The sequence below is a fragment of the Heterocephalus glaber genome, unplaced genomic scaffold, assembly GCF_053883595.1.
Source record: "Heterocephalus glaber isolate CG9 unplaced genomic scaffold, H.glaber_assembly_v1.0 deba00000470, whole genome shotgun sequence".
Lineage (NCBI taxonomy): Eukaryota > Metazoa > Chordata > Mammalia > Rodentia > Bathyergidae > Heterocephalus > Heterocephalus glaber.
Genome location: NW_028258145.1, coordinates 28,544,078 through 28,567,034, shown reverse-complemented (window position 1 = coordinate 28,567,034; position 22,957 = coordinate 28,544,078). Strand labels below are relative to the sequence as shown.

At 43.3% G+C, this 22,957-nt stretch overlaps 1 protein-coding gene across 12 annotated transcripts in view; it reads right to left on the bottom strand.

The window, feature by feature from the left end:
- Slc4a5 (solute carrier family 4 member 5) overlaps nucleotides 1–22,957 on the bottom strand; it is a 115,125-nt gene that overhangs the window by 3,103 nt on the left and 89,065 nt on the right. For 9 of the 12 annotated variants that reach the window (XM_087202076.1, XM_087202097.1, XM_087202090.1 and 6 more), the window contains 8 exons: nucleotides 15,030–15,143; nucleotides 13,549–13,710; nucleotides 12,665–12,843; nucleotides 11,553–11,625; nucleotides 6,229–6,297; nucleotides 5,515–5,688; nucleotides 3,948–4,097; nucleotides 1,186–1,253 (listed from right to left, as the gene is read on the bottom strand). In XM_087202076.1, coding sequence (XP_087058202.1) covers nucleotides 1,186–1,253; nucleotides 3,948–4,097; nucleotides 5,515–5,688; nucleotides 6,229–6,297; nucleotides 11,553–11,625; nucleotides 12,665–12,843; nucleotides 13,549–13,710; nucleotides 15,030–15,143 — 989 coding nt within the window. Of the gene's footprint in view, nucleotides 1–1,185; nucleotides 1,254–2,305; nucleotides 2,391–3,947; nucleotides 4,098–5,514; nucleotides 5,689–6,228; nucleotides 6,298–11,552; nucleotides 11,626–12,664; nucleotides 12,844–13,548; nucleotides 13,711–15,029; nucleotides 15,144–22,957 lie in introns of all 12 variants that reach the window. The other 3 variants (XM_087202094.1, XM_087202099.1, XM_087202091.1) reach the window with 2 other exon arrangements.

Genomic DNA, 22,957 nt, shown 5'->3' with positions numbered 1-22,957 from the left:
AGGTTTACTCTCAAGCTACAGAATGAAGACTGTGGACCCCCACCTAGTATACTCTTTGTCTTGGTGTTGTACCTTGCTTGTGATGCCAGCTATATGACTGCATTAATATGGGGAAACACATAGGACCGTGATCCTAGCAAGGGTGAATTTCATTGCATATAAACTATGCTTCCATAAACCTCTAGTGCAGCCGGCCCCAGTGGCAGCCAGCCATTGCTGTCGCTGCTACGCAGTTCCCTCGTGGTTCCCACCGAGAGGGAACATAATTTGACATGTGACATTTCTGGAGTTGGGCATCAACAGGCCAGCTCAAGGAGGGTTGAACTGGTGATAAGTTTACTCACCCTTGCATTTTAACAGCAGGAGATCATAAATTCAGGAGATCCTGAAAAACTCGGGGGTGGGTGCCATCTAAGCCTGGAGATTTACCTGCCACTAGTCTTCGGGTAGCCTGTGCTCTTATGAAGTTTGATCTAGGACCAAGTGACTTGTTCATTCTAGGGCACATGGTGAGGGGTGGAACTGCCTCTACTAGCTTCCCTAGTGATAACAGAGGCAAAAACTTTCTTGCCTCTGAATTCTTAACTTTTGAGTCCCCTTGTGTAATCAACTAGTGCCACTTTTTATCGTGGGTGGCTTTTCATCAAGAAGAGCAAGAAATCACATTGTTGGCTTAGAGGCTTCTGCAGTCTGGGACTTGAATCCTTCCTACTTCCACATAATCTTTGGTTTTTAGTTAGTTTTCCTTAATACCCTTAAAGGCCATTGATAATTAACTCTATTGTTATTGTATTCCACAAAGTGTTAGAGTACCTGGAATTTTGATCCTCGGTATACATTTATCCTGATTTTCATTAGTATATACTTAAACTATATGTAATTTTCTTCTATGCTATTTCTTTTTTAAATATTTGATTTCAACATTCTTTGTAATATTTTGCAATAATTTCCTTTTCTAAAATCGAATGACTGTATATTGTAATTATGTTGTTGATGTCAGTAAGGAGGAGACTCATTTGTAACTTGACTCTATTGACCAGATTGGGCAGCCTTTGTCTCCCAGTTGGTGGGGCAGCAAAGGCTTCCTACTGGGGTATCAGCTATCCTGGGAACTCTGGTTCCTCTACCTTTTGGTCCTTGCTTAGTCTCATGTAAAATCCAACAAGACTACCTAACAGCCTTTACCTTCGATCCAGTTCTGAGCCAGTGAAGGAAGAATCAGAGTGAGTAACTCCAACTGGAAGATCTTTTTCCTGGCAGGAAAATTAAATGTCAGAGGTGAAACAGGTTTGAGTAGTATCCTGGAGAACATCCTAGTTCTTCAGTGTCTCCCCACCATTTCTTTTCTATTCTCTAATCCTTTGGCAACACTATACAAGAGGAATGCTGAGGCCTTCAGAGATGAGTGGCTTCTGGCTCAATCCTTCACACAGCTCGGTCAGGAGCAAGTGAGTTGTGGGAAGGGCCAGGGAATAGAAAGAATTATGGAAGGAAACTGAAGGCAGTGGGGTGGGAGAATGAGGAACTTGAAAAGATCATGATGTACTATGATGGAGGGTGGTGACAGGAAGTCCTCAAGGGCCCTTGATGGTGCTGGTGAGATCTCCTGGTGACTCACCCCTAATCTCCATCTTTGAGGACAGTGGAAAGCCATATAATAGGAATATCAGGGCCTAGACTTGTGTTGGGATTTTTCAGAAAACTCCCAGGACAGACTCTGTGGTGTTGATGAGAGGGTCATCATGACATCAAGCTGGGAGGCATTAGAGGCAGATACAGAATTTCATGGGGTCATAAACAATGTCTGACCCCTCCAGGCAGCCTTTCTTTCAGCATATGTAGGGGGCTTGTGAGTCATAGAGGCCAGGACCTTCAGTTTCAATTTGTCATCCAGATGCCTGTTTTTCTAGGGGAAAGCTCGGCTCTGATCTAAGCTTACAATCATTTCAACAACCCCTGAAAAACATGGATGGCTCTGGGGGACATGTTTGGACTGATATGGCCTGAAACAATGCAGCAGAGGGCGGGGGTGGGGTGGGGTGGGGGTGGGGGGTACACCAGGCACCAGAGGAAGAGCATCAATGAGGAGTCTGGGCTAAATTAAAGTGAAAATCAATGAGAGGAACCTATAGGGTGATGCTTTGGGGTTTCCATCTGGTTGGAGTCCCAACCCTCATGGCCCAGTCCTCTTTGATCTGTGCCTAGCACAAGTTTCCCCTGAGTTACAGATGGGAATTCCTAGGGTAATAGATGGAGGATTAGTAATAGTGAGGAGGAAGGGGGATACACCATGTGTTTTACTTACTGGCAATGCAGTGGATACCATTTTGGGGATCTGATGGGACACTTTCCATGGGGATCTTTATAACTGAGGGAGGAGGGAACTGGGGCTGGAGAAAAACAGTAGGAAAAGCTGATGAACACACCAACACAACCACTTTGGCTTTCTTGCCAAGTTGGAAAATTCATACATCCACAGTGTGCAAACCACCATCCCTTTCACCTCCAGACTAAACAGTGGGGGCAAGTTGCTGCAAACATTCTGGGGCCCACTGGGAGGAAATAGGCATAGTGAACCCACAGGTCTAGACACCCAGCAGACAGGAAGGAACTCATCTAGGAATGTCACTTCTCAGAAGAACTTCATATGTTGTGTCATCAATGAGTTGGGTATGAACCTCATACAAGAGCTGTGCTGTTATAAAGACATGTAAAATAAATTTGTGTAAAATGAATCCCATGATTATCATATAATCTAAGAGAGACTTTTTTCCCATCAAAATAGTTCTAGACATGTGGGAACCATTCAAATGAACAAATGAAAGAGTATTTGTCTTCAAAAATACTTGTGTCTGTTTTTAGAATCTGCCTTTACAAATTATCTAAAAATATATATATATATACATATATATATATGTATACATATGAATGAATTATGGTACTCTCTCCTTCCAGGAAGAGGACAGCAATTAAGGACCAGGGGAAATTTGGCCAATCACTACCATCAGAGGAAGGCTTAATCACCACTGAACAGTCAGCAAGGGTTCCAACTCTTCGAGTTTGTGAATAGCTTTCATTTGCAAAAGGCAAGATTGCTAGGAGAACACAACAAAGTAGATAGAGAGTTGTATGTCTGGGTCAAATTGGGAAAGTGGGAGAGAAGCATGATGTTAGGAGATGGCATGGACAGCTCAGTATATTGGAAATCAAGAGTGAAGGTCAGGGAAGATTTTCTTAATACCATCAGTGTCATCATTTGTAATGAATGTGTGAACCAGACAATCTTTTTGCCTAACATTTTGAGATATACTATAACTTCTGGACTGGCTTCTTGTCCGTTGACTCCCTGAGTGTTTTGGGGGTGGGTTGCAAAAGAGGCAAGGAAGAGGAGATGGGGAGACAGGGCAACCAGTAGTTCCAGGCATCTGGGAAATAAAACCATTCTCCCTCCAGTCAGAACACTTGCCTCTTCCTCACCTTCATCCACAATACTCTCCAGACAATCCCAAGCAAAGCTTGTGCCCAGCCCCTCTTGCCTGTTCTGAAGTCCAATCTGCCTGTAAGTCCCCATCATACCCATTCCCCTGGCCTGCTCCATTATTTGGAGGCATTCTTTATATCTGCTTCTCATGTTGGAGTCATCTCCTGTCCCATTCCTTCAGGGACCTGTGCTGCTATTGAAAATGACCCCCAAACCCATAGGAATAAGAGAATGGGCTTGACCAGTCAACTGTTTCCTGGACAAGGAGGCCCATCCTGAAGACAGTCACAGGAACAGATGAGCTCTGAGCAGCCCAGACCAAGACCAGCAGAAGCCCCAGCTCAGCCTAGACTGGGTTCACACATTGCTGCAGGCCCCCTGAGAAGCCACTCTTCCTTGGCCCTGGCAGAAATGGAGGGAAGCTCTCTTGATCGCGCCCTCTGCCCAAGCCTCACATCTTCCCCACCTCCTCGTCACTGTCCTCATGGGCTCCTTTCCTTTTCTTTTTATCTGTCTCCTTTTTCTCCTTCTCTGGGAGGATATTGTCAATCCAAGCCAGATCATGCTGGGAGAAGATGAAGTCCAGAAGCCTTCGAACAAAGATGAGGCCCAAGATCTGTGATGGGAAGACAGAGAAGGCTAAAGTTTTGTGGGAGTTCAGAGAGAACTGTGGGTTAAAAAGTTTTCTCCCTCAGCATAGTTTTTTTTCCTACAGTAGGTCCTTTTGTGATCAGTCTTTGGAGCCATTCCAAAGTCCCCATATGCCATTATTAACCTACCCACTCCCATCTTACTTCCTCTCATCTGGTCTTTTCTCAGAACCGCAATTTTTTTTCTTTTTTGAGACAGTCTGGCTATGTAGTTCAGTATGGCCTCAAATTTGTAGTGATCCTCCTGCCTCAGCCCATAGAATAAACATTATTGTAAAAAAATTAGTGGGAAGGGTGCAATGGTCTGCTCTGTCCTGGTTGTAACCTGTGTCACTCCTTCACCTTTCTGTGCCTTAGCCTTCTCATCTGTAAGAGGGAATTAATATCAGTACTTCAGGAGCTGGTATAGATCAACTGAGATAGTACTCAGTAAATGCTAAAAGTTAACTATTATTATCCTTCCCGCTCTAAAGCTCATGAGGACCCAGTTGGGGAGGATCCACTTCCCTTTTCACGGAGTGGGGATTCTCAGCCCTGGCTACATATTTACATTTAGCTGTAGACTTACTTAAAATATCAAAGCCTGTGCTTTCCCAAGAGATTCTGATTTAATTGATTTGTGTTGGTTCTCATAAGCAGCTGACTAGGGCCCTTCCAAGAGCGCACATTTCAAGATTTTACTGTGGCCCCTCATCCAGGCCTGCAGGCAATCAGGGAGCATTAGGCCCCATGCTCCAGACCTCTAGCATGGACTGGACCCGCTTCCCTCCCATGGGATTACTTAAGGGGTCAAATGCAACACAGTTTTGGCTTTTTACAGCCTTTTAAAATTATGGAATAATTTCAAGCTTCCATAAGAATTCTAAGAATAGTCAAAGAACTCCTATCTATATATCTTTCCCCAGCTCAAATTTCATATTGTCATTAGGTTTTGAGGTTCTTGATCTGTGACCTTATTTCCTACCCCTTTATTTTTTCAAACTTAGCTATTTTGCATGGTGAGAAGATTTATACTTAGTATGCATCTCCTTCTTAGGTCTGCTTGAATTTTGGCAGTGGGGACTTTCTAGTCCCACTTCTACCTCCTCATCCCCAGCCCAAGAGTTTAGATGGTTTTGCCCTGAGCTCAACATGTGGGTCCCTCCAGGGTCTAGGTGCCACACAGAATTCTTTACCCTGCCCTCCTGTCCATTCTCACTGCACACCAACTGGCCAGGCCTCACAACTTGCCCTGTGTCCAGTTTCTTCAACCAGACAGAACCAGGACATCAGTGGGGAGAAGGCAGAGGGCAATGGAAGGAGAGGCTGGGCCACTGGACCTTCCAGAAAATGCTTGTCCACACCAACCCACTGAACAGGAAGGGAGGCCCATGCCCACCTTACCATGACTGGGAAGATGATGGCGGCCACAGTGGACTTAAGGATCCAGAGTACAGCCAGGCAGAGGATCTGCACCAGGGTGAAGAGGTGGATGCGGCGCAGGGGCACATGGCGCAGGAAGGCATGATCTGGCTGGTGCTTGGCAGGCATCAGAAAGAGCTTGCAGCGCTCCCAGAACTGGCAAGGAGAGTGACGGTCTCAGCCAAGGAGCTAGCCCTGGGAGGTGCTTGGTGGGGTCTCAGAGAGAGAGGTAGTGGGGCAGATATACAATGAGGGAGAAGGGGTGCCTGTCCCCAGATGAGGGAAGAGGCCCTGGAGATGGTCTCAAAATAAACATGGTCTATATTCAAGGAAAATGCAACTGAACACAAACTACCCAAGAAGTCCTAGGATTTTTATAGTAGATATAGAATAAAATATTTTCTTTTGCAGAGTTGTCTTAGGCAAATGCTCATTGGAGTTAGCTTGATCTGGGTTTTGAATTCTGAGCCTCAGCTTCCCCACTGATAGAAATGGGGATCCAAGGACCTAATTATAGAGATTAAACACCTGTGAAGTACCTAGCATAGTTACTTTGCCTGGTCATGGTAAATGGTGGTACCATCATTGCTATGAGTCTTTTACTGAATTGGAAAAGTAATCATTTGGGGTCTTCATTAGAACTACACTTGGAGTGTTGACTGAGGGTCACAGCAGCTGGGTAGGGGACAGCCTCACCTGGATGCCATTCAGGGAGGCCACACCCATGTAGAGGAAGACTCCGTACAGAACCGGCATAGGGATGTACTGAAATGAAAGCAGAGTTCTGGATTGAGTCTCTGCTTTGGGTGGGAACCTTGACCACCCCACCCTGATCTAGATAAAGGTGTTTGCCAACTGAAGAGGCAGCCAGGAGCTGAACATTTGGAGGAACTGAGGCCTGAGAGCAGATCTGGAGCCACTGAGTGGGTGGGTTGGGAAATGAGGGCCACTCAGGTGCCACTGCTCCCTGCTCTAGGAGGGGTGGGGAGCCACTCACACAGCTGCTCCCCAGATTGGCCCCTATCCCAGTCCTGTGGAAGCCATGTGGTCTGGCTGAAGACCCTCCTTCTGGAAGATGGGAAAGCTCCACAGACTGCACTGTGCTTATGCCTTCCAGCCCCTTCCCACCTCCAACCTCAGCTGAGGGCCCCCAAAGTCACTGAGCTGTAGGGAGCTGGGGGCCTTTAGTGAGCTGACCTACATCAGCAGGGAATACCAAGGACACTTAAAATCACCCATCATGCGCATGAGATAAAAAAAGAAGACAGAAATATATAAACTAACAATCAATAATCATCAACAAACCTTCCTTCCAAACATGCACACCAGCAGTTTGTTTGCTTTTTCAAGAACTAGATACCATTCATACTGTCCTATAATCATTACTCCAAATCTTAAAAGCCTTTTGAAGTATTTCTCCTTTGTCTGACGAAGCTGTATTTCTGCTCCTTTCTCCTTTTCATTACTGGTACCTGATATTCACCCCTGTGCATAGAGGCTGCTCTGCCTAGCTCTGGGTAGAACATTGGCAAGCACAAAGAATGATGCCAGTGTGGACTCCCCAACTTGTAGGTGTCATTTAAGAATGTCAATATATCCAACCAAATAAATAACCTCTCTTCTAGGATAAGTTAGACTGCATTCCTTTTTAAACACAAAGCACATTTTGGGCCTACAGGCTGTAAATTTCAATCCAAAACATTTTAACTAAAAGTTCATTCATTTTTTTAGGGAGTGCTCGGGATCAAAACCAGAGCCTTGCATATACTAGGCAAGTGTTCTACCACTTAGTTACATCTACAGCCCCTTAAACTAAAAGTTTAATAGGAAACTATATGACCCTTTATCATTCCATTAACACATAGCTTATGAGATTTTTGCCTAATTATGAATCAAGTAATACTGTCCTACTCACCCTCAAAGTGTGGGAGCAATTGAGAGAGAAATAAAATCTTGAGTAAAAAAAAATTAGCTATAACTTGGAGCAACACAAATTTAAGGTCATTTAAAATTTCCCTTTTTCCCTAATGAGTGCAAAAACCACATCAAATTTGAGAACTGGATTAAGTATTAATGATTTATAATTGCCAGTCACTGATTATTAGGTCATCTCATTAGGAACCCAAGGAAATTGTCTCTCATCTTGTTATTTGCAGCTTTCCCAGCAACCCTCAAAAGGCTATGACATTACACTTTTATAAGTCATGGGGCTGTGATCTGGAATTTCAGAGTAATCAGCACAAATCTTCCTTGGATCTCCAAGAATAGGCTCTTTTCAAATATTAATGAAATGGCTCAGGGATTTAGCTCAGTGGTTCCACTGCCTGCCTCGAAAGCACAAGGTCCCGAGTTTGATCCCCGGTACCAAGAAAAGAACAACAACAACAACAAATATTAATGAAACAAAAAAGTGGCAAAAAGTTACCTCCAATGTCAGCTTTAATATCATGAGTTAAAGCAGTCAACAATGATCATAATCTTCTTTAGTTTGAGGTTGAGACCCTGAGTGTAACAGAGGAGGGGGGCTTCTGACATTGTCAGGTGTTCCTCAGAGGCAGTTCCAAAGAGCTGTGGCAAAGTGCAAGCAAAAAACAAAACTTCACAGCCTTGAGATAGAGTGGAAATCTACAGGACTGAATGTGTAAGTCATTTGTGATGCTCATCAAATTTGTGGCCACTTCATCTCTCAGTGCCTTCATTTGACAAGATAACAAAATATTTACAAATTGGTGCTGGAAAGTCTGAAGATTATCATTGATTACAATTGAACATCAATATAACCCTTCACTGATTCTTATGGGGGGGGTCCTTGCTACTCAAAGTACAATGGAATAATGTCTTTAGCATCACCTGTGAGGTTAAAACCTATTGTATTAGAATTAGCATCTGCTTTTAATAATATCTCCAGCTGATTTTTATACACATTTGAGTTTGAGACACAGCTGGACATGGTGGCTCACATCTATAATTCTTGCACTCTGGGAGGCAGAGGCAGGAGGATCGAAAAGTTCAAGTCCAACCTGGGGAGCTTAGTGACTTGTGAGACCTTGTCTCAAAATAAAAAATAAAGGGCTAGGGATGCAGCTCAATGAAAGCTCTGACTTCAATGCCCAGTAATAGGAAAAAAAAATTGAGACACCCTATTGGAAGAATCAGTACAAAGGTGTATTTAATAGGTGATATAGGATCGTGAATGAAAATGGAAATACTAATAAGGAGGATGCAATTTACTCCCCCCCCCCAAATTTGTATGATTATCTCCTCTGTTGGCTACATAAACAAGATTTCAATTGAAGTGTGGTCTTAAGTAGACAGCTCTCCTGTGTAACTTCTCTCTCTCGCTCGCTCGCTCTCTTTTTGGTCAGTCTGGGAATTGAACCCTGAACCTTGATACATGCTAGGCAAGTGCTCTGACAGTGAGCTATACCCCCTAACCCAAGTGCTCTGTGGGTCTAATACTCGGCCATACATACCTTGGTTTGATAGACATGGGCAAACTTACAGTTGCAAAAAGTTAAACCACGTTTATGGAAAAATTATCTTGATTGAAGATAAATTATAAGATTAAGTCTAGGATCACACATATTAAGTTATATGTGAACTGGCTGTACCAAATTTCTTTTCCTTGGCATAGAATTAGTCCAGTACTTAGTACTGGTGTGTCATCTAGTGATAATGCTTTAATCACTTAACAATTTTGAAGGTCTATTTTTATAAAAGGTCTACTGTTGAAGGTCTATTTTATAAAATATATGGACCTTTGATATAGTCAAATCTTAAATATTATGACCAGTAAAAATATCTAGATAGGTCTATCAAATTTTTGCACAAAATTTATCAAATAGATTTTTTGGCAAAATAAAGTGTATTACAGGTTTTTTTCACTCATTGTGAATAAATACAGATAGGCAGAATTTTTCAGATTCCACTGCGTTGGATGCAAAGACAATATGAAAACATTTGGAACTATGTAGACCCTCAAAAACTTTTCCATGACCATCAGAACAATAATTAACATTTCTCTGCATCTGCCACCTTACCCTCTTTATAAAATACATACATTAATATTGGGATACACTCCGCAGCTTGAAAGAGTTACATTTTGGCCAAGAACTACAGCAGAAGGGAATTTCCATTATTACTCAAAATGGGGAAGTATTACATGCCACCCAAGAATGAGGAATGTGACTACAATGTAATCAGTAAAAGGATATGACCACCGAAAGTTTTGGCAATGTCAAATCTTATGCATAGAACTTTTTCTGTGTGTACGGTGATAAGGATCAAAGCCAGGCCCTTGTGTGCCCTAAGCAAGTACTCTGCCTCTGAGCCCTACCCATCATTTCTATTATTTTAATCATACTGCTGTGTGCATGTTACCGATATTCAGAAGATAGACAATATTAGTGGGAAAACAAAAATTTATCAAAATCAGATGTCAAAAGTATGAACATGAAAACCTAGAAAATGTATACACAGAATATAATATGCCCAGAAAAGAACTCAACATGTCATAAGTAAAACAAAGAGGAAACCGTGGTAGAATTTTCTACCTGCTTTTTGTTCTACTCAAATACGCATAAAGGCTGGTTGAAATGGCTGAACCCCACAGCTGAGGCAGTGCACCTGGACTGTCCGAGGCACACTGGGAACTGCCACACGGTCCTACCACAGGCACACAGGAACTGCTATCTATCAAATGTTTCTAGGAATTTTTGGCCCTTAAAGTATGCTGTTCTCAGAGTGAAGTTTTTGACACAAATACTTATTGAACAGTATCAGGACTGATATACACAGTGGTTCTTTGGACCCCTTTCCACAAAAATATACATTTTCTGACCATTTAAAATACACCTTAATAAAATAAGACACTTTTTTTTGGTACCGGGGATCAAACTTGGGTCCTTGTGCTTGTGCAGCAGGCAGCGAAACCACTGAGCTAAATCCCTGGCCCTAAGACACTTTTTTTTCAGTGTTGGGGTTTGAACTCGGGGCCTCACCCATGCTAAGTAAGTGCTCTATTACTGAGCCACCTCCTCAGCCCCTAAAACAGTTTTAAGTAAAAAAAAATACCTGCCTACCTATGTGTTACCCATTTCCTACAGAAGGGATTAAAAAAAAAAAACAAAACTACCCAACCTAAACCAGTAAACCTAAACTGCTCATGTATGCCCAGCACTGATTCTCATGCCAGAAACATTTTTCTTAAGTGAGTCAACTAGAATCATGGTTCTTTGGTCTTTGTTTTTTACCAGGTCACCCCTAATGAGTTGTTTTGAGACATTCAAGGGAGGAAAAAAAGCTGCAAACATTTGGAGCAATTATCAATAACCTTAATTCAAGAAAGGAAAGTCTTATGTGGGTATCAATCAGGGGAAAGTGCCATTGATGAGCAACTGGCTACAGTGGAGAGACTGTAGGAACAGATCCTCCTAACATAGGAGAGGAAACCTGCCTCTAATGTAGTACCACTGTTGTGTCATATCTTCCAGCTGCCCTGGTGGGACATGAGCAAGTGAAGCTTCAAACTGTGAAGGAAAAAGTCACTTATGTGCCAAGACATGCCAGAAAGAGGAGCACAGAAGAGGACCAGAGAACAGTTCAACATCTCCATCCCCTACCCCATCAAGATTTAAACCAGAAAATGGGTGAGCAAGAAGGCCTTGAGCAAGCTCCAAACTACAGCAACATGGACACATCCAGCTTGGGAAGTTCCTGATCTAAGCAGGGCCAGAAAGTGGCAGAACTTGCTGGGGAAATATTCTCCAGGAAGGCGAGAGCATACCCTAGGCTTGTGAGAGAGAACAGACGGGATCAGCAATAGTATACAAAATGATGACGACGACGATGATGATGATGATGATGATGATGATGATGATGATAATGGCATTGAAATGGCACAGTGGCATGATAAGATCTTGTCATTTTTAGGGGTCATAGGCCAGTAGTCCTCCCACCCCTGAGGCCTCAGTTCTGTGCTTTCTGAGGTGAGGAGGCCTGAGTGGGGTGCAGAGCCTCACCTTCAAGATGGGAGCCAGGAAGACAGAGATTCCCGTCAGGATGAAGACAATGATGCCAGTCACTCTCTGTTCCCTGGCAGAGAAGAGCGCATTGTCAGGAGTGACCTGGAGACATACAATAACCAATCCCAGCCTCCTGCCCTTCTGTGGGCCCTGAAGGTTATGTCCTAGGCCATGGCTTCAAAGGGCTTCTGCATCAGTCTGAGCCCCAGCTGACTCACTCAGGGAAGACAAGTGCCTCTGATAGAGGGCAAGGCATTTTATAGGGGCATTGGGAAGGTTGTCCAGAGTAGGATCTTCAGGAAGGGGGCCTCGCTGCTGGCAGAATAGGGGTCAGTGGTTAGGCAGGCACGTTTTCCGAGTGCCAGGCCCATCACAACACAGGTTGAAGCCCTGGGCTCTGGATCAGATTGCTTAGACCCAGGAGCTCAAGGGACTACCCATTCCTGGGCCCTGTAGTCAGGCAGAGAAGTCTCCCTCAGGGCTGGACAACAACCAGTTGTCCCAAGGCAGTGGAAAGACACCTGCTGGGCAGTTCTTTAGGGGGATGCCTGGGTCTGGTGTGGGCTAAGGAGCCTTACGAAGTAAGATGTGCTTCCCTTCCCGAAAGAGCTTGGGAACCTGACACTGGCATGAGAAGAGCAGCAAGGGAAAGAACAGAAGTGATAGACCAGGGCCATAGTCCAGAGAGTAGGGGTGGGCCCAGGAAGTCTTTCTGGAGGAATAGAGATTAAGCAGGACCTGAACCCACAGTGGCCTTCAGGGACTTCAGGGAGAGCACCTGGAGGAGCTTGAGGAGAGTCCAAGGGCAGGACAGGAAGAGACCCTATCATGCCTAGGTAGGTGAGAGCCTCTGGGCTCAGGTGTGTGCAAGTGTATTTATGAGTGTGTGTGTGTGTGCGTGTGTGTACTGCTTAGAGACTACAAAGACAAATGTACCACTTAGAGCAGAATCTTCCTCTCTCCTTTTCAGTCAGGATGTCATTCCTTTCTCTGTGAGTTCTGGGATGTCACAGAAGGGCCCCTTTCTACTGAAACTCCTTGATGGTAAGAAAAGCAGATTTCCCCTCTCCCACTCATGTTCAGGTGATCCAGGCCCTGACCCCTCCTACCTGACCCCCAGGAACTGGGGCTGCTCCCCGGGGGCGCTGGTCTCCGTCTCCATCTTGAGGCTGTCAATGTGGGCAATGGAGATGACTGTGGCAGCCACGTACCAGGGGAGCCCCGTGAAGGAGCACAGGGCCATGAGGATGCCCACCCAGAACAGGTCCAGATGGTAGCCGGCAGCCTTCTGCAGGGACAGTGGGACAGAGAAGCTTCTGGAAGTCTGTTCTTCCTCAGAGCAGCCATTTTGTGGAACATGGTTCAACCCCTATACCCCCTTCTGGAGTGTACTCTGAGAGGGCTGCCACCCTGAGCTGCTCCCTGTGAGGATTTCAGAGCTGTTCAGATCTTATCATCCCCAGAGGTGGCTTGTTGCCACTTTGTCTCAAGAGGTCATCCAGGTAATCAACACGGGTAATGGAGGAGAGGAATGTTGATGCTTGGAAACACCTTAGGTTTGGATTCCTGAGGAGAAGGGCTCCTGCCCAGTGGCCATAGTGCCTCTGAAATTTCTGAAAGAGGAGCTTGAGCTTGGGCAGGCCTTACATGTAGCCTAGAGTGGGGGTGATGGAAGGGGTAGCCTGAATCTTTTCAGACCCAGAAGCAGGAGGGGAGTTTCAGGGGAGGTTCTTTGGCCTCATCATTTCAGGCCTATTCCTCTGTCAGTATTTGCTTAGACTCCCAAGTTCACTTTCAGTAGGCGCAGAGGTGGAGGGTTACTTTGAGAGGCAAGAGGCCTGTGCCCAGGGGCCCAACCTGGTCTCAGTCTTGGTCCTTAGTCACATCAAGTCACCCCCCCCCCCAACACACCAAGTGGGAACTAGTTTTCTGCTCAGGGTATTGAAAGAACATCTCCCTCCTTAAATCTGACTTTGATCTTAACCACCCTCACCTTCAGTTTGTTCTCCTTCCTGTTGACAATGACGGCTGTGATCTGCTGGTCCATGAAGATCAGGATGGTCACCAGCAGAGCGGGCAGGATGCTCGCCAGGTACACCCACCATGGGTTCTTCCCAAAGGGGGCCACGAACCAGCCTCGGTCAGGCCTCGTGGGCTGAGCAGAGTAAATGAAGAGGGTGCTTTCCTCTCTCCCTTGTTCCAGCACTTGGCGGCTGGCCACTCTCCCATTTTGTCACCTTCCCCCACCTGGAGGTACTTTTGTTTATTTATTTGCAGTACGGGGATCGAACTCAGGACCTTGCACTTTCGAGGCAGGCACCGTGCCACTGAGCTAAATCCCTGGCCCTGGAAGTACTTTTAAAGTACACTATTTTCCCTAAAAGATATTAGGCACCTGCAACTTTAGAGACCAGAGGCATCAGATAGGAGAAGGAGTGTGAATATAGGTGGGATCTGCAGAACGAAGGAGATAATTTGCTGCAGCTGCCCTGGGATTGGTTGGGACACAGGGAGGAGATCAGAGAGGGCAGCTGGGAAAGAAGGTAGTCACTAATTACAAAACAACAAAAAGCAGAAATGAGCCTCTACAGGCAAGAGTAAAGCATTGGATGGGCCCAGGGCTTGACACGCCTGCCTCTCCTGAGTTACCTGAGTGGGAAGCATTCTGGAATTGTAAAACACCAGGCATCAATTCAGACCAGCACTTTGAAAATAAGGGGTTATTTGTGAAGGAGCTGATGATTATCTGTTGTTTGTTTAGGAGAAAGAGGTTCTTTTGAGGGCAAACGAGTTGTATGTGTTTTCACTACTCAGAAAATCCCTGAAATAATATCTTGAAGGTCAAGACCTCAAAATCAAGGAGGGTAGTTGTAGATTAGAACCTGGACTCTTGACCCTGGTTAGATGGTTGGTGCATCTGTGAGGGAACTGGGCTTGAGCTTATCCACAAGGAAATGGCACCAACTTTAAACTAATGGGTGCTTCAGAAACCACTCAGCTTTGAGTATGCCCAGAATCACCTGGAAGACTTGTAAAACTGCAGATTGACACTCCTACCCCCAGTTTTCAGATTCTACAGGTGTAAGAGATTGAGAATTTGCATTTCTAACAAGTTAGCAAGTGACCATGTGATGCTAGTCCAGAGGCCACACTTTGAGACTCACTTCTCCAAGGGATCATTTTCAACAGATTCCAGTTGGCCAAGCTTGTAGACTGCCATAAGTTAGGGAATTGGAACACTCAGAAAGAAGAGGCTTCAGCTGGCACCTTCCTCCTTCCAGGAGTGCACCGTGACTATGTCCCTATCCCCCTTCAAAGGAACTCCTTGGAAAACTACACGGGAAGGGGTGGCATGCACACACACAACCAATAAGGTCTAGGTTGAGAAAAGAAAGTTTGATGAGCATAGAGGACTAAATGCTACAGCTAGTGAGCAGGCAGGGCAAGTGTCCCGAGGAGGGGCAAGGGGCAAACCTTGATAACATTGGGCACATGCAGCTTGGGTGTTTCCAGGCCAAAACAGGCATCTATTCCACAGAACAGCAGGATGGAGAAAATGATGGAAAAGTCAGCCACCAAGGCCCGGACCTGCAGAAAGGAGAGGAGTGAGTGAGCAAAATATCTACTCTGACCCAGTCCTCAGGCAGCAGAGAACAGTTAAGGGCTTCGTTGAAGTCAGCAGGCCTGTGCTCACTCAAGTCCTTGCAGCTGTGTGGACTTGGGGAGGCGTGTTATTTCTCTAACCTCACTTTCTTCCTCTATAAGATGGAGATGATGATGGTACTATATCAAGAGCGAGTGAGCTATGGTGCATTTAAAGTGCCTAGCATGGGGTAGTCAGCCTGGAGGTGTGATCCATGTGGCCATGTTCTGGAATAAGACACTGAGCTGGGTCACTCAGCAGGTGTGAGGGGAAGGGCTGAAGTCAGAAGAAACCCTAGGTCCTGTCTTGGAGAGAAAGCCGACTGTTCATGGGGTGGGGAGGGGGAAGCATGCAGAGAAGGATATGTTCTTTCCTGTTAAGTGAATTCAGATTGTCTAGCCATTGTTCCAAATGCACATTTTGTTAATATTGTTGGTATTACCTCAAAGAACTAGGACTAGAGATCCCATTTGACCCAGCTATTCCCCTGCTGGGTATCTTCTCCAAAGAATTAAAAGAATCATACCACAGCGATATATGTGCACCCATGTTTACAGCGGCACAGTTTGTAATAGCTAAAGCTTGGAAACAGCCCAGTTGCCCATCAACTGGAGACTGGATAAAGAAGATGTGGGTTTTTTTTTTTTATAAAATGGAGTACTACTCAGCCATAAAGAACGAGAAACTAGAGTCATTTATAGCTAAATGGATGCATATCGAGGCCATACTCTTAAATGAAATAAATAGGACACACATGTGTAAATACCAAAGTTTCTCTAGTATGAGAAACCTGAAAGTGTAAATAAGGGTTAAAATGATTAAAATGAATAATTGATCATTTGAAATAGGAAGAAAGGTCCAAAGGGGTAGGAGTGGTGGGAGGGAAAGGGGAAAGGAAAGAAAGGAAAGGAAAAACTATGAGAAAAGAAAAAAAATTGAAATGAAGTCTATGTAAATAGGGAAGGGTGGAGGGGGTGAAGGGCGCACAGGTAATGGGGAAAGAATAAGAACCAAGATACATCATGTACAGGTACAAGCACCCAATGATAAATGTAAACATATTGTATACCTGAAATGTACCAATAAAAGAACTTAAGAATAAAAAAATATATTCCTGGTATTAAAAGATAAATCTTATGGCCTCTACCTCAAACTGATAGAAGCCATCTATGAAAAACCAACAGCCAATATCATACTAAAGGGTCAAAAACTGAAATCCTTCACACTAAAATCAGGAACAAGACAAGGATGTCCACTATCACCACTCTTGTTCAATATAGTTCTGGAAGCATTAGCCACAGCAATTAGACAAGAGAAAGAAATAAAAGGAATAAAGATAGGAAATGAAGAAGTCAAATTGTCATTATTTGCAGATGACATGATACTCTATATAGAAGACCCCAAGAACTCCACCAAAAGTCTTCTAGACTTAATAACCAAATTCAGTCAAGTAGCTGGTTACAAGGTTAACACACAAAAATCAATAGCATTCCTCTACACCAATGACAGACTCACTGAGAGAGAAATAGGGCAAATAATCCCTTTCACAATAGCATCCAAAAAAACTGAAATACCTAGGAATCATCCTGATGAAAGAAATCAAAGACCTCTTCTCTGACAACTATGACATTCTGAAAAGAGAGATTGAAGATGATATCAGAAAATGGACAGACATCCCCTGCTCCTGGGTAGGAAGGATTAATATAGTGAAAAGGGCCATACTTCCAAAACTGCTATATAGATTTAATGCAATTCCAATTGAGATCCCAGCAGCATACTTCATAGACCTCGAGAAAACAATCCAAAAATTCATTTGGAGCAAGAAGAGACCCAGAATAGCAAAAGCAATTCTAGGTAACAGAGACATGGCAGGGGGTATCACAATCCCCAACTTGCAACTATACTACAAAGCTACTGTGATAAAAACAGCATGGTACTGGCAAAGAAACAGACTTGAGGACCAGTGGAACAGATTAGAAGATGCAGAAACAACACCAGACACACTCAGCCATCTCATCTTTAACAAAGGAGCCAAACACCCTCACTGGAGGAAAGATAGCCTCTTTAATAAATGGTGCTGGAAAAATTGGGCTTCAACTTGCCAAAGATTAAAACTAGACCTATATCTCTCACCATGCACTAAACTAAAATCAAAATGGATTAAAGATCTAAATATTAAAATAGAAACTCTGAACCAGTTGGAACAGAGGTTAGGTAGACCCCTTGAAGACATTGGTGTAGGAAAAGATTATGAACAAAACCTCAGTTGCCCGTGAACTAGCACAAACAATCAACAAATGGGATCTCTTCTTATTAAAAAGCTTCTGCACAGCAAGAGAAACCACCAGCAGTGTGAAGAGACAACCCACAATGTGGGAAAAAATCTTCACCTGCTCTTCCTCAGACAAAGGTCTATTATCTCGAATCTATAAAGAACTTAAAAAGATCAGACCTCCCAAATTTAAAGACCTAATCCAAAAATGGGCATCTGAAATGAACAGACATTTCTCACACAAAGAAGTAGAAATAGCAAATAAATACATGAAAAAATGTTCAACATCACTGGTCATTTGAGAGATGCAAATGAAAACAACACTGAGATTCCACTTCACTCCAGAAAGAATGGCTGCTATCATGAAATCAACCAATAACAAATGCTGGCGGGGCCGTGGGGAAAGAGGAACCCTGCCCCACTGCTGGTGGGAGTGTAGACTGGTGCAACCACTGTGGAAATCAGTATGGAGATACCTCAAAAAACTAGGACTGGAAGTCCCATTTGACCCTGCTATTCCACTGCTGGGGATCTTCCCCAAAGAATTAAAAGAATCATACCACAGTGATGTATGTGCACCCATGTTCATAGCAGCGCAGTTTGTAATAGCTAAAACTTGGAAACAGCCCAAAAGCCCATCAACTGGAGACTGGATAAAGAAAATGTGGTTTTTTTTATAAAATAGAGTACTACTCAGCCATAAAAAATGAGAAATTAGAGACATTTATAGCTAAGTGGATGCACATTGAGGCAATACTCTTAAGTGAAATAAATAGGACACACATGTGTAAATACCGAATAGTTTCTCTGGTGTGAGAAACTGAAAGTGTAAATAAGGACTAAATGTATAATAGGTAATGTGAAATAGGAGGAAAAGGGGCAAAGGGGAAGGAAGTGGGAGGGCTAGGGGAAAGGATAGAAGGGAATGGGATTAATATGAGAAAATGGAAAAATAGGAACAAAATCTTTGTAAATAGGGAGGACTGGAGGGGTTGAAGGGAGGGCTGGGCAAGAGTGAAAAATAAGAACCAAGAGAGACTATGTAAAGGTGCAAATTTCCAATGATGAATGTCATTATATTGTATACCTAAAATGTACCAATTATTAGAATGAATAATCGATAATGTAAAATAGGAAGAAAAGGTCCAAAGGGGTAGGGGTAGTGGGAAGGGCAGGGGAAAGGAAAGAAGGCAAAGGAAAAATGATGAGAAATGGAAAAAATGGAAATAAAGTCTTTGTAAATAGGGAAGGGTGGAGGGCATGAAGGGAGGGCTAGGAATGGGGAAAAAATAAGAGCCAAGATTCATTATGTAAAGGCACAATTCCCAATGAGAAATGTAATTGTGTTGTATACCTACAATGTACCAATAAAAGAATTTAATACAAAAAAAAGATAAATCTTAACACCCAAATTAAGTTAGAAGTAACAAATAATCCATATATATGGATATAAATATATATATACATATATATATACATATATATATATGCGTTTGTGTGTGTGTGTGTTTATTTTTAGTTTTTTTTTTCTTTTTGCCCCTTTTATCTTATTCAGATCGCTTAGGTGGGTAGAACTCACACCCTTAAACCTAGTACCCTCAGGCCTAGCCCTAAAAATGAATTAATCACATACTGTAGATTCAGCCACCTCTGAAAAAACAGGAGGCTTTGTGAGGGCATCTAAACACAAGCCATAACATTTCTCCCCTGGCCCCCCAAAGACTCATGCAAAAAAGGATTGAGTCCAGCTCCAAGAGTTGCCAAAGTCCTAACAGTCTCAACATTGCAGAAAAGTCCAAGTCCAAAGTCTCCTCTGACATTTGAGGCAAACTCTTAGCTGCGAGCCCCTGTGCAAATGAAAAGAAAGTTAAACACTTCCAACGCTCAATGGCACAAGATAGACATTTCCATTCCAAAAGTTACCAACAGAGGGATACAAAGGAATGAGACCAAAGCAAATCCAAAATTCAGCAGGGCAAACATTAAATCCCACAGTTCCACTTCCAGCATCCTCCATAATCTGTGGCAAGAAATGAACTCCAAAGGGCTTGGGCGGCTCCGCCCCTATGGCTCTGCAGAAGGTTGTAGCTCCCAAAGCTTCTCTTGGGCCAGTTCTGCTCCCTCCTAGCAATTTTCCTCAGGTGATCCACGCTCCTGGCTTCTCCAAACTTTTGGGGTCTCCACTGCACCTTTGGCTTCACAGTCACAGGTTCGCACGCTGCCCTCTCAGGGACACACTGCCCGGGCTCCTAGGCCTTCTTCTGAAATCTGGCGGAAGCCTTCCTGTCCCCACACCTTTTCCATTCTGCCTGCACCTAAAACCAGCACCATGTGGTTAATGCCCAGGTTTGCTGCCAGCTGGAGCAGTAGCCAGGCTTCCTTCTTTCTTGGTGGTAGGGGATGAGTGCCTGGATTGATGAGCATTCTGAACCCAATCCCCAGGAACACATTGTTTAGGTCCCTGCCATTCCGCAACATGGTGCTCTGGTGTTTTTTTCCCAAAGCAAAGTCTTTCACTTTTGCAATTTTAAGGCTGCAAAGGGTGGAGTCCTGCTTCTTGTAATACCCTCAAGCCATCTTTTCTTTTCTTTTCTTTTTTTTTGGTACAGGGATCCAACTCAGGTCCTTGCGCTTATGAGCCAGGCAGAAGAACCACTGAGCTAAATCCCCAGCCCAGGCCATCTTTTCTATTCTTCTGTTCCTTCTCAACAATCAAGATCCCCTCTGCTCTATCTTTACAGTCCACAGCTTTACTGGAGCTTCCCTTCTGGCTAAATTCAAAGCATTTTAAATCATTCTGCTAGGCTCTTTGCTCTTGATTCTCAACATAGATCTGGCTAAAAGACCCCAACAGCAGCCATGCCATGGCCTCAACATCAGACTGCCTTGAAATTTCTATGCCAGATTAATTAGTCCACTGTCCTTAATCTTAGTCTCAGGCAAAGTCTCTGGACATGAGAAAAATGTAGACAAACTTTCTTCAAAGGCATAACACACATAGTCTGGAGTCCAGCAGCCAATGAACTCCTTCCCAGCAGAAACTTCTGACCCTGGTCTTTACCGGCTTTCTGTTCTTCTAAGCTCTGACCAGAATCTCCTGTACAGTACATCGGAAGGGGTTCCAGGTCTACTTCTTCAGCCAGTGTCTCCAAACCTTTCCGGACTCTTCCCCTTCCCACAAGCCAGTTCCAAAGGCTCTTGAGCAACGTGACCAGGTAATGTCACAGCAGCAATCCCACTCCTGGTGCCAAATTCTGTTGGTTACTTTTCCTTGTTGCTAAAACAAAATAACTGATACTCAGAGTTAAAGGGGGAAATGTTTATTTGGTTTACAGTTCCTAGAAGTTTCAGTTCATAATTGCCTAGCTCCAAGGCAGGGTGGCAGAAGGGTAACAGCTCATGGCAGCTGATGACAGTAGCAAAGCAACAAGAGCTATTTTTAGTTTTTTGAGACAGGGTCTTTGTATGTAGTTCAGTCAGTCCTTGAACTCACTATGTAGCCCAATCTGGGCTCTAACTTGTGGTGATTGGTCTTCCTGCCTTATCCTCCAGAGTGCTGAGGTTACAGGCATGTACCACCACATTTGGCTGCAAAATAACACCTATATAAATGTCCTCTAGTGAGTTTATAGGAAAAACTGTCTTCTGGAAATGGTCTTTGTCAAAGCGACCTCTTGGAGCTAGATGTGGTCCTGAACATAGTCACTGAAGTAGTGAAGAGGGAAAAGGTGGGGGCGGTTAGAGTAAGCAAAGGCTCTTTGCTAGTATCTCCATATCTGGAGGATGGTTTGAGATTATAACCATAGCCATGCATGTGCATTTTGGTAAAGTACCTGGGCTTATTGTATACAAAGTTCATACTCTATTGCACAGTATCTAAGCTTTATAGATGTCCTAAGGTGACGATGTATTATTAAAGAATAGAGGTAGTGAGTTAGTCAACATGTAAATGTCTTTTTGTTATAATTGATAGAAAAGATGCATCTTGGAATTGTTACACTACCTCTAGGCAGCGTGTATTACCACTTGTCCTTAGGCTGGCTGCAAAGGTGGGGAAGGAAGCATACAGGAGGGATGTGTGCAGTGTGTTCAGATTTACATTTTGGTGAGAAGCATTGATGGGTGGGTATCTTCTAGCTATACTATAGGTATATGTTAATAATTTAGTGGCAACATACCTTCTTGCTAATTCCTTCTTGTTAATATCTTAATAGTAGAGATCTAACCAGGCGTGGCGGTGCACACCTGTAATCTCAGCACTTGGAAAGCTGAGGCAGGATTGCCACAAGTTCCAGGCCAGCCTGAGCTACATAGTGAGTTCAAGGTCAACCTGAATTATAGAGCAGGACTCTGTCTCACAAAAAAAAAAAAATAGAGATCTGGTAAGATCTGATAAATCTCAAAAACATTTTTGGTGTAGTCTGTTGCTTTATGTCTCATTTTAAATTGAGCATTAAGGATCAGCAATGTTTGAGTTTTAACTCTGCCAAGACTTCTATCTAGAGACCTGTTGTCATTTTTATCTTCAGTGAAATTTTTGTTCCCAAGAAAGGCATGATTATAATTTTTTCTAACAGACTGAGTTGGTGAGGTGTATTCTTGGTTATCCACAATAGTCTTGTATCTTTGGGGTTTTGAGTTGGTGAATATTCATGATATGTGGAAAAACATGACACACACTGTACAATCTCAATCACACAAAATGGCATGCTGTGTATGTACACACAGGACCTAGAAGGACACATCCAACTAAGCTGCTTATGACTTTGAATAACTTGGTTCTTTGCTTATGTTTTTCTTTTCTGTAATGCACACATCCTTTTTAAAAATAAAGATTATTTTTTAAACTCAAAAAAAAATTCATGTGGAAGTATAAAGTCCAAGATAGTATGATGGAAAAAGGACAAGGAAAAAGTTTTGTCTATAAGCTACAAAGACTTCTAGGAGATGGAAGGAATGGGGAGGGAGATGGGGGGAACCTTAAAAGAAGGGAACATTAATAGAATTAAGGTGTGTTATGTACATGTACCAACTCCCCACAGTGAATGCAGTCCTTTTGTACTGAAACCATGTACTAATAAGAATAAAAAAGTTAAAAATACTTATAAGCTATGGAAATGAAGACTGATACTGGTATACATATAAACCAGTGAAACAAAATAAAGAGCACGTCATATAGAAACATTTGATATATAGCAAAGGAAACCTTGCAAAAGAGTGGAGAAACAATGACCTTTTAAAAAATACTGAAACAACTGACTATTTAATAAAAACACAAACTCTCATACTCTATACATCAGAATCAATTCTGCTGGAATGTAGGTCTAACATGAAAGAAAAAACAATGATGCCTTTGAAGATAACATAGGAAGATATCTCTGTCCAATATTATTCTTGAGGAAAATTTTACTGTATTAAGTTACAGTAGCACTAAGTATTTCAGTTTATCAAAAAACCCCATTATAAAAGCAAAAAGCTAGTCATAGA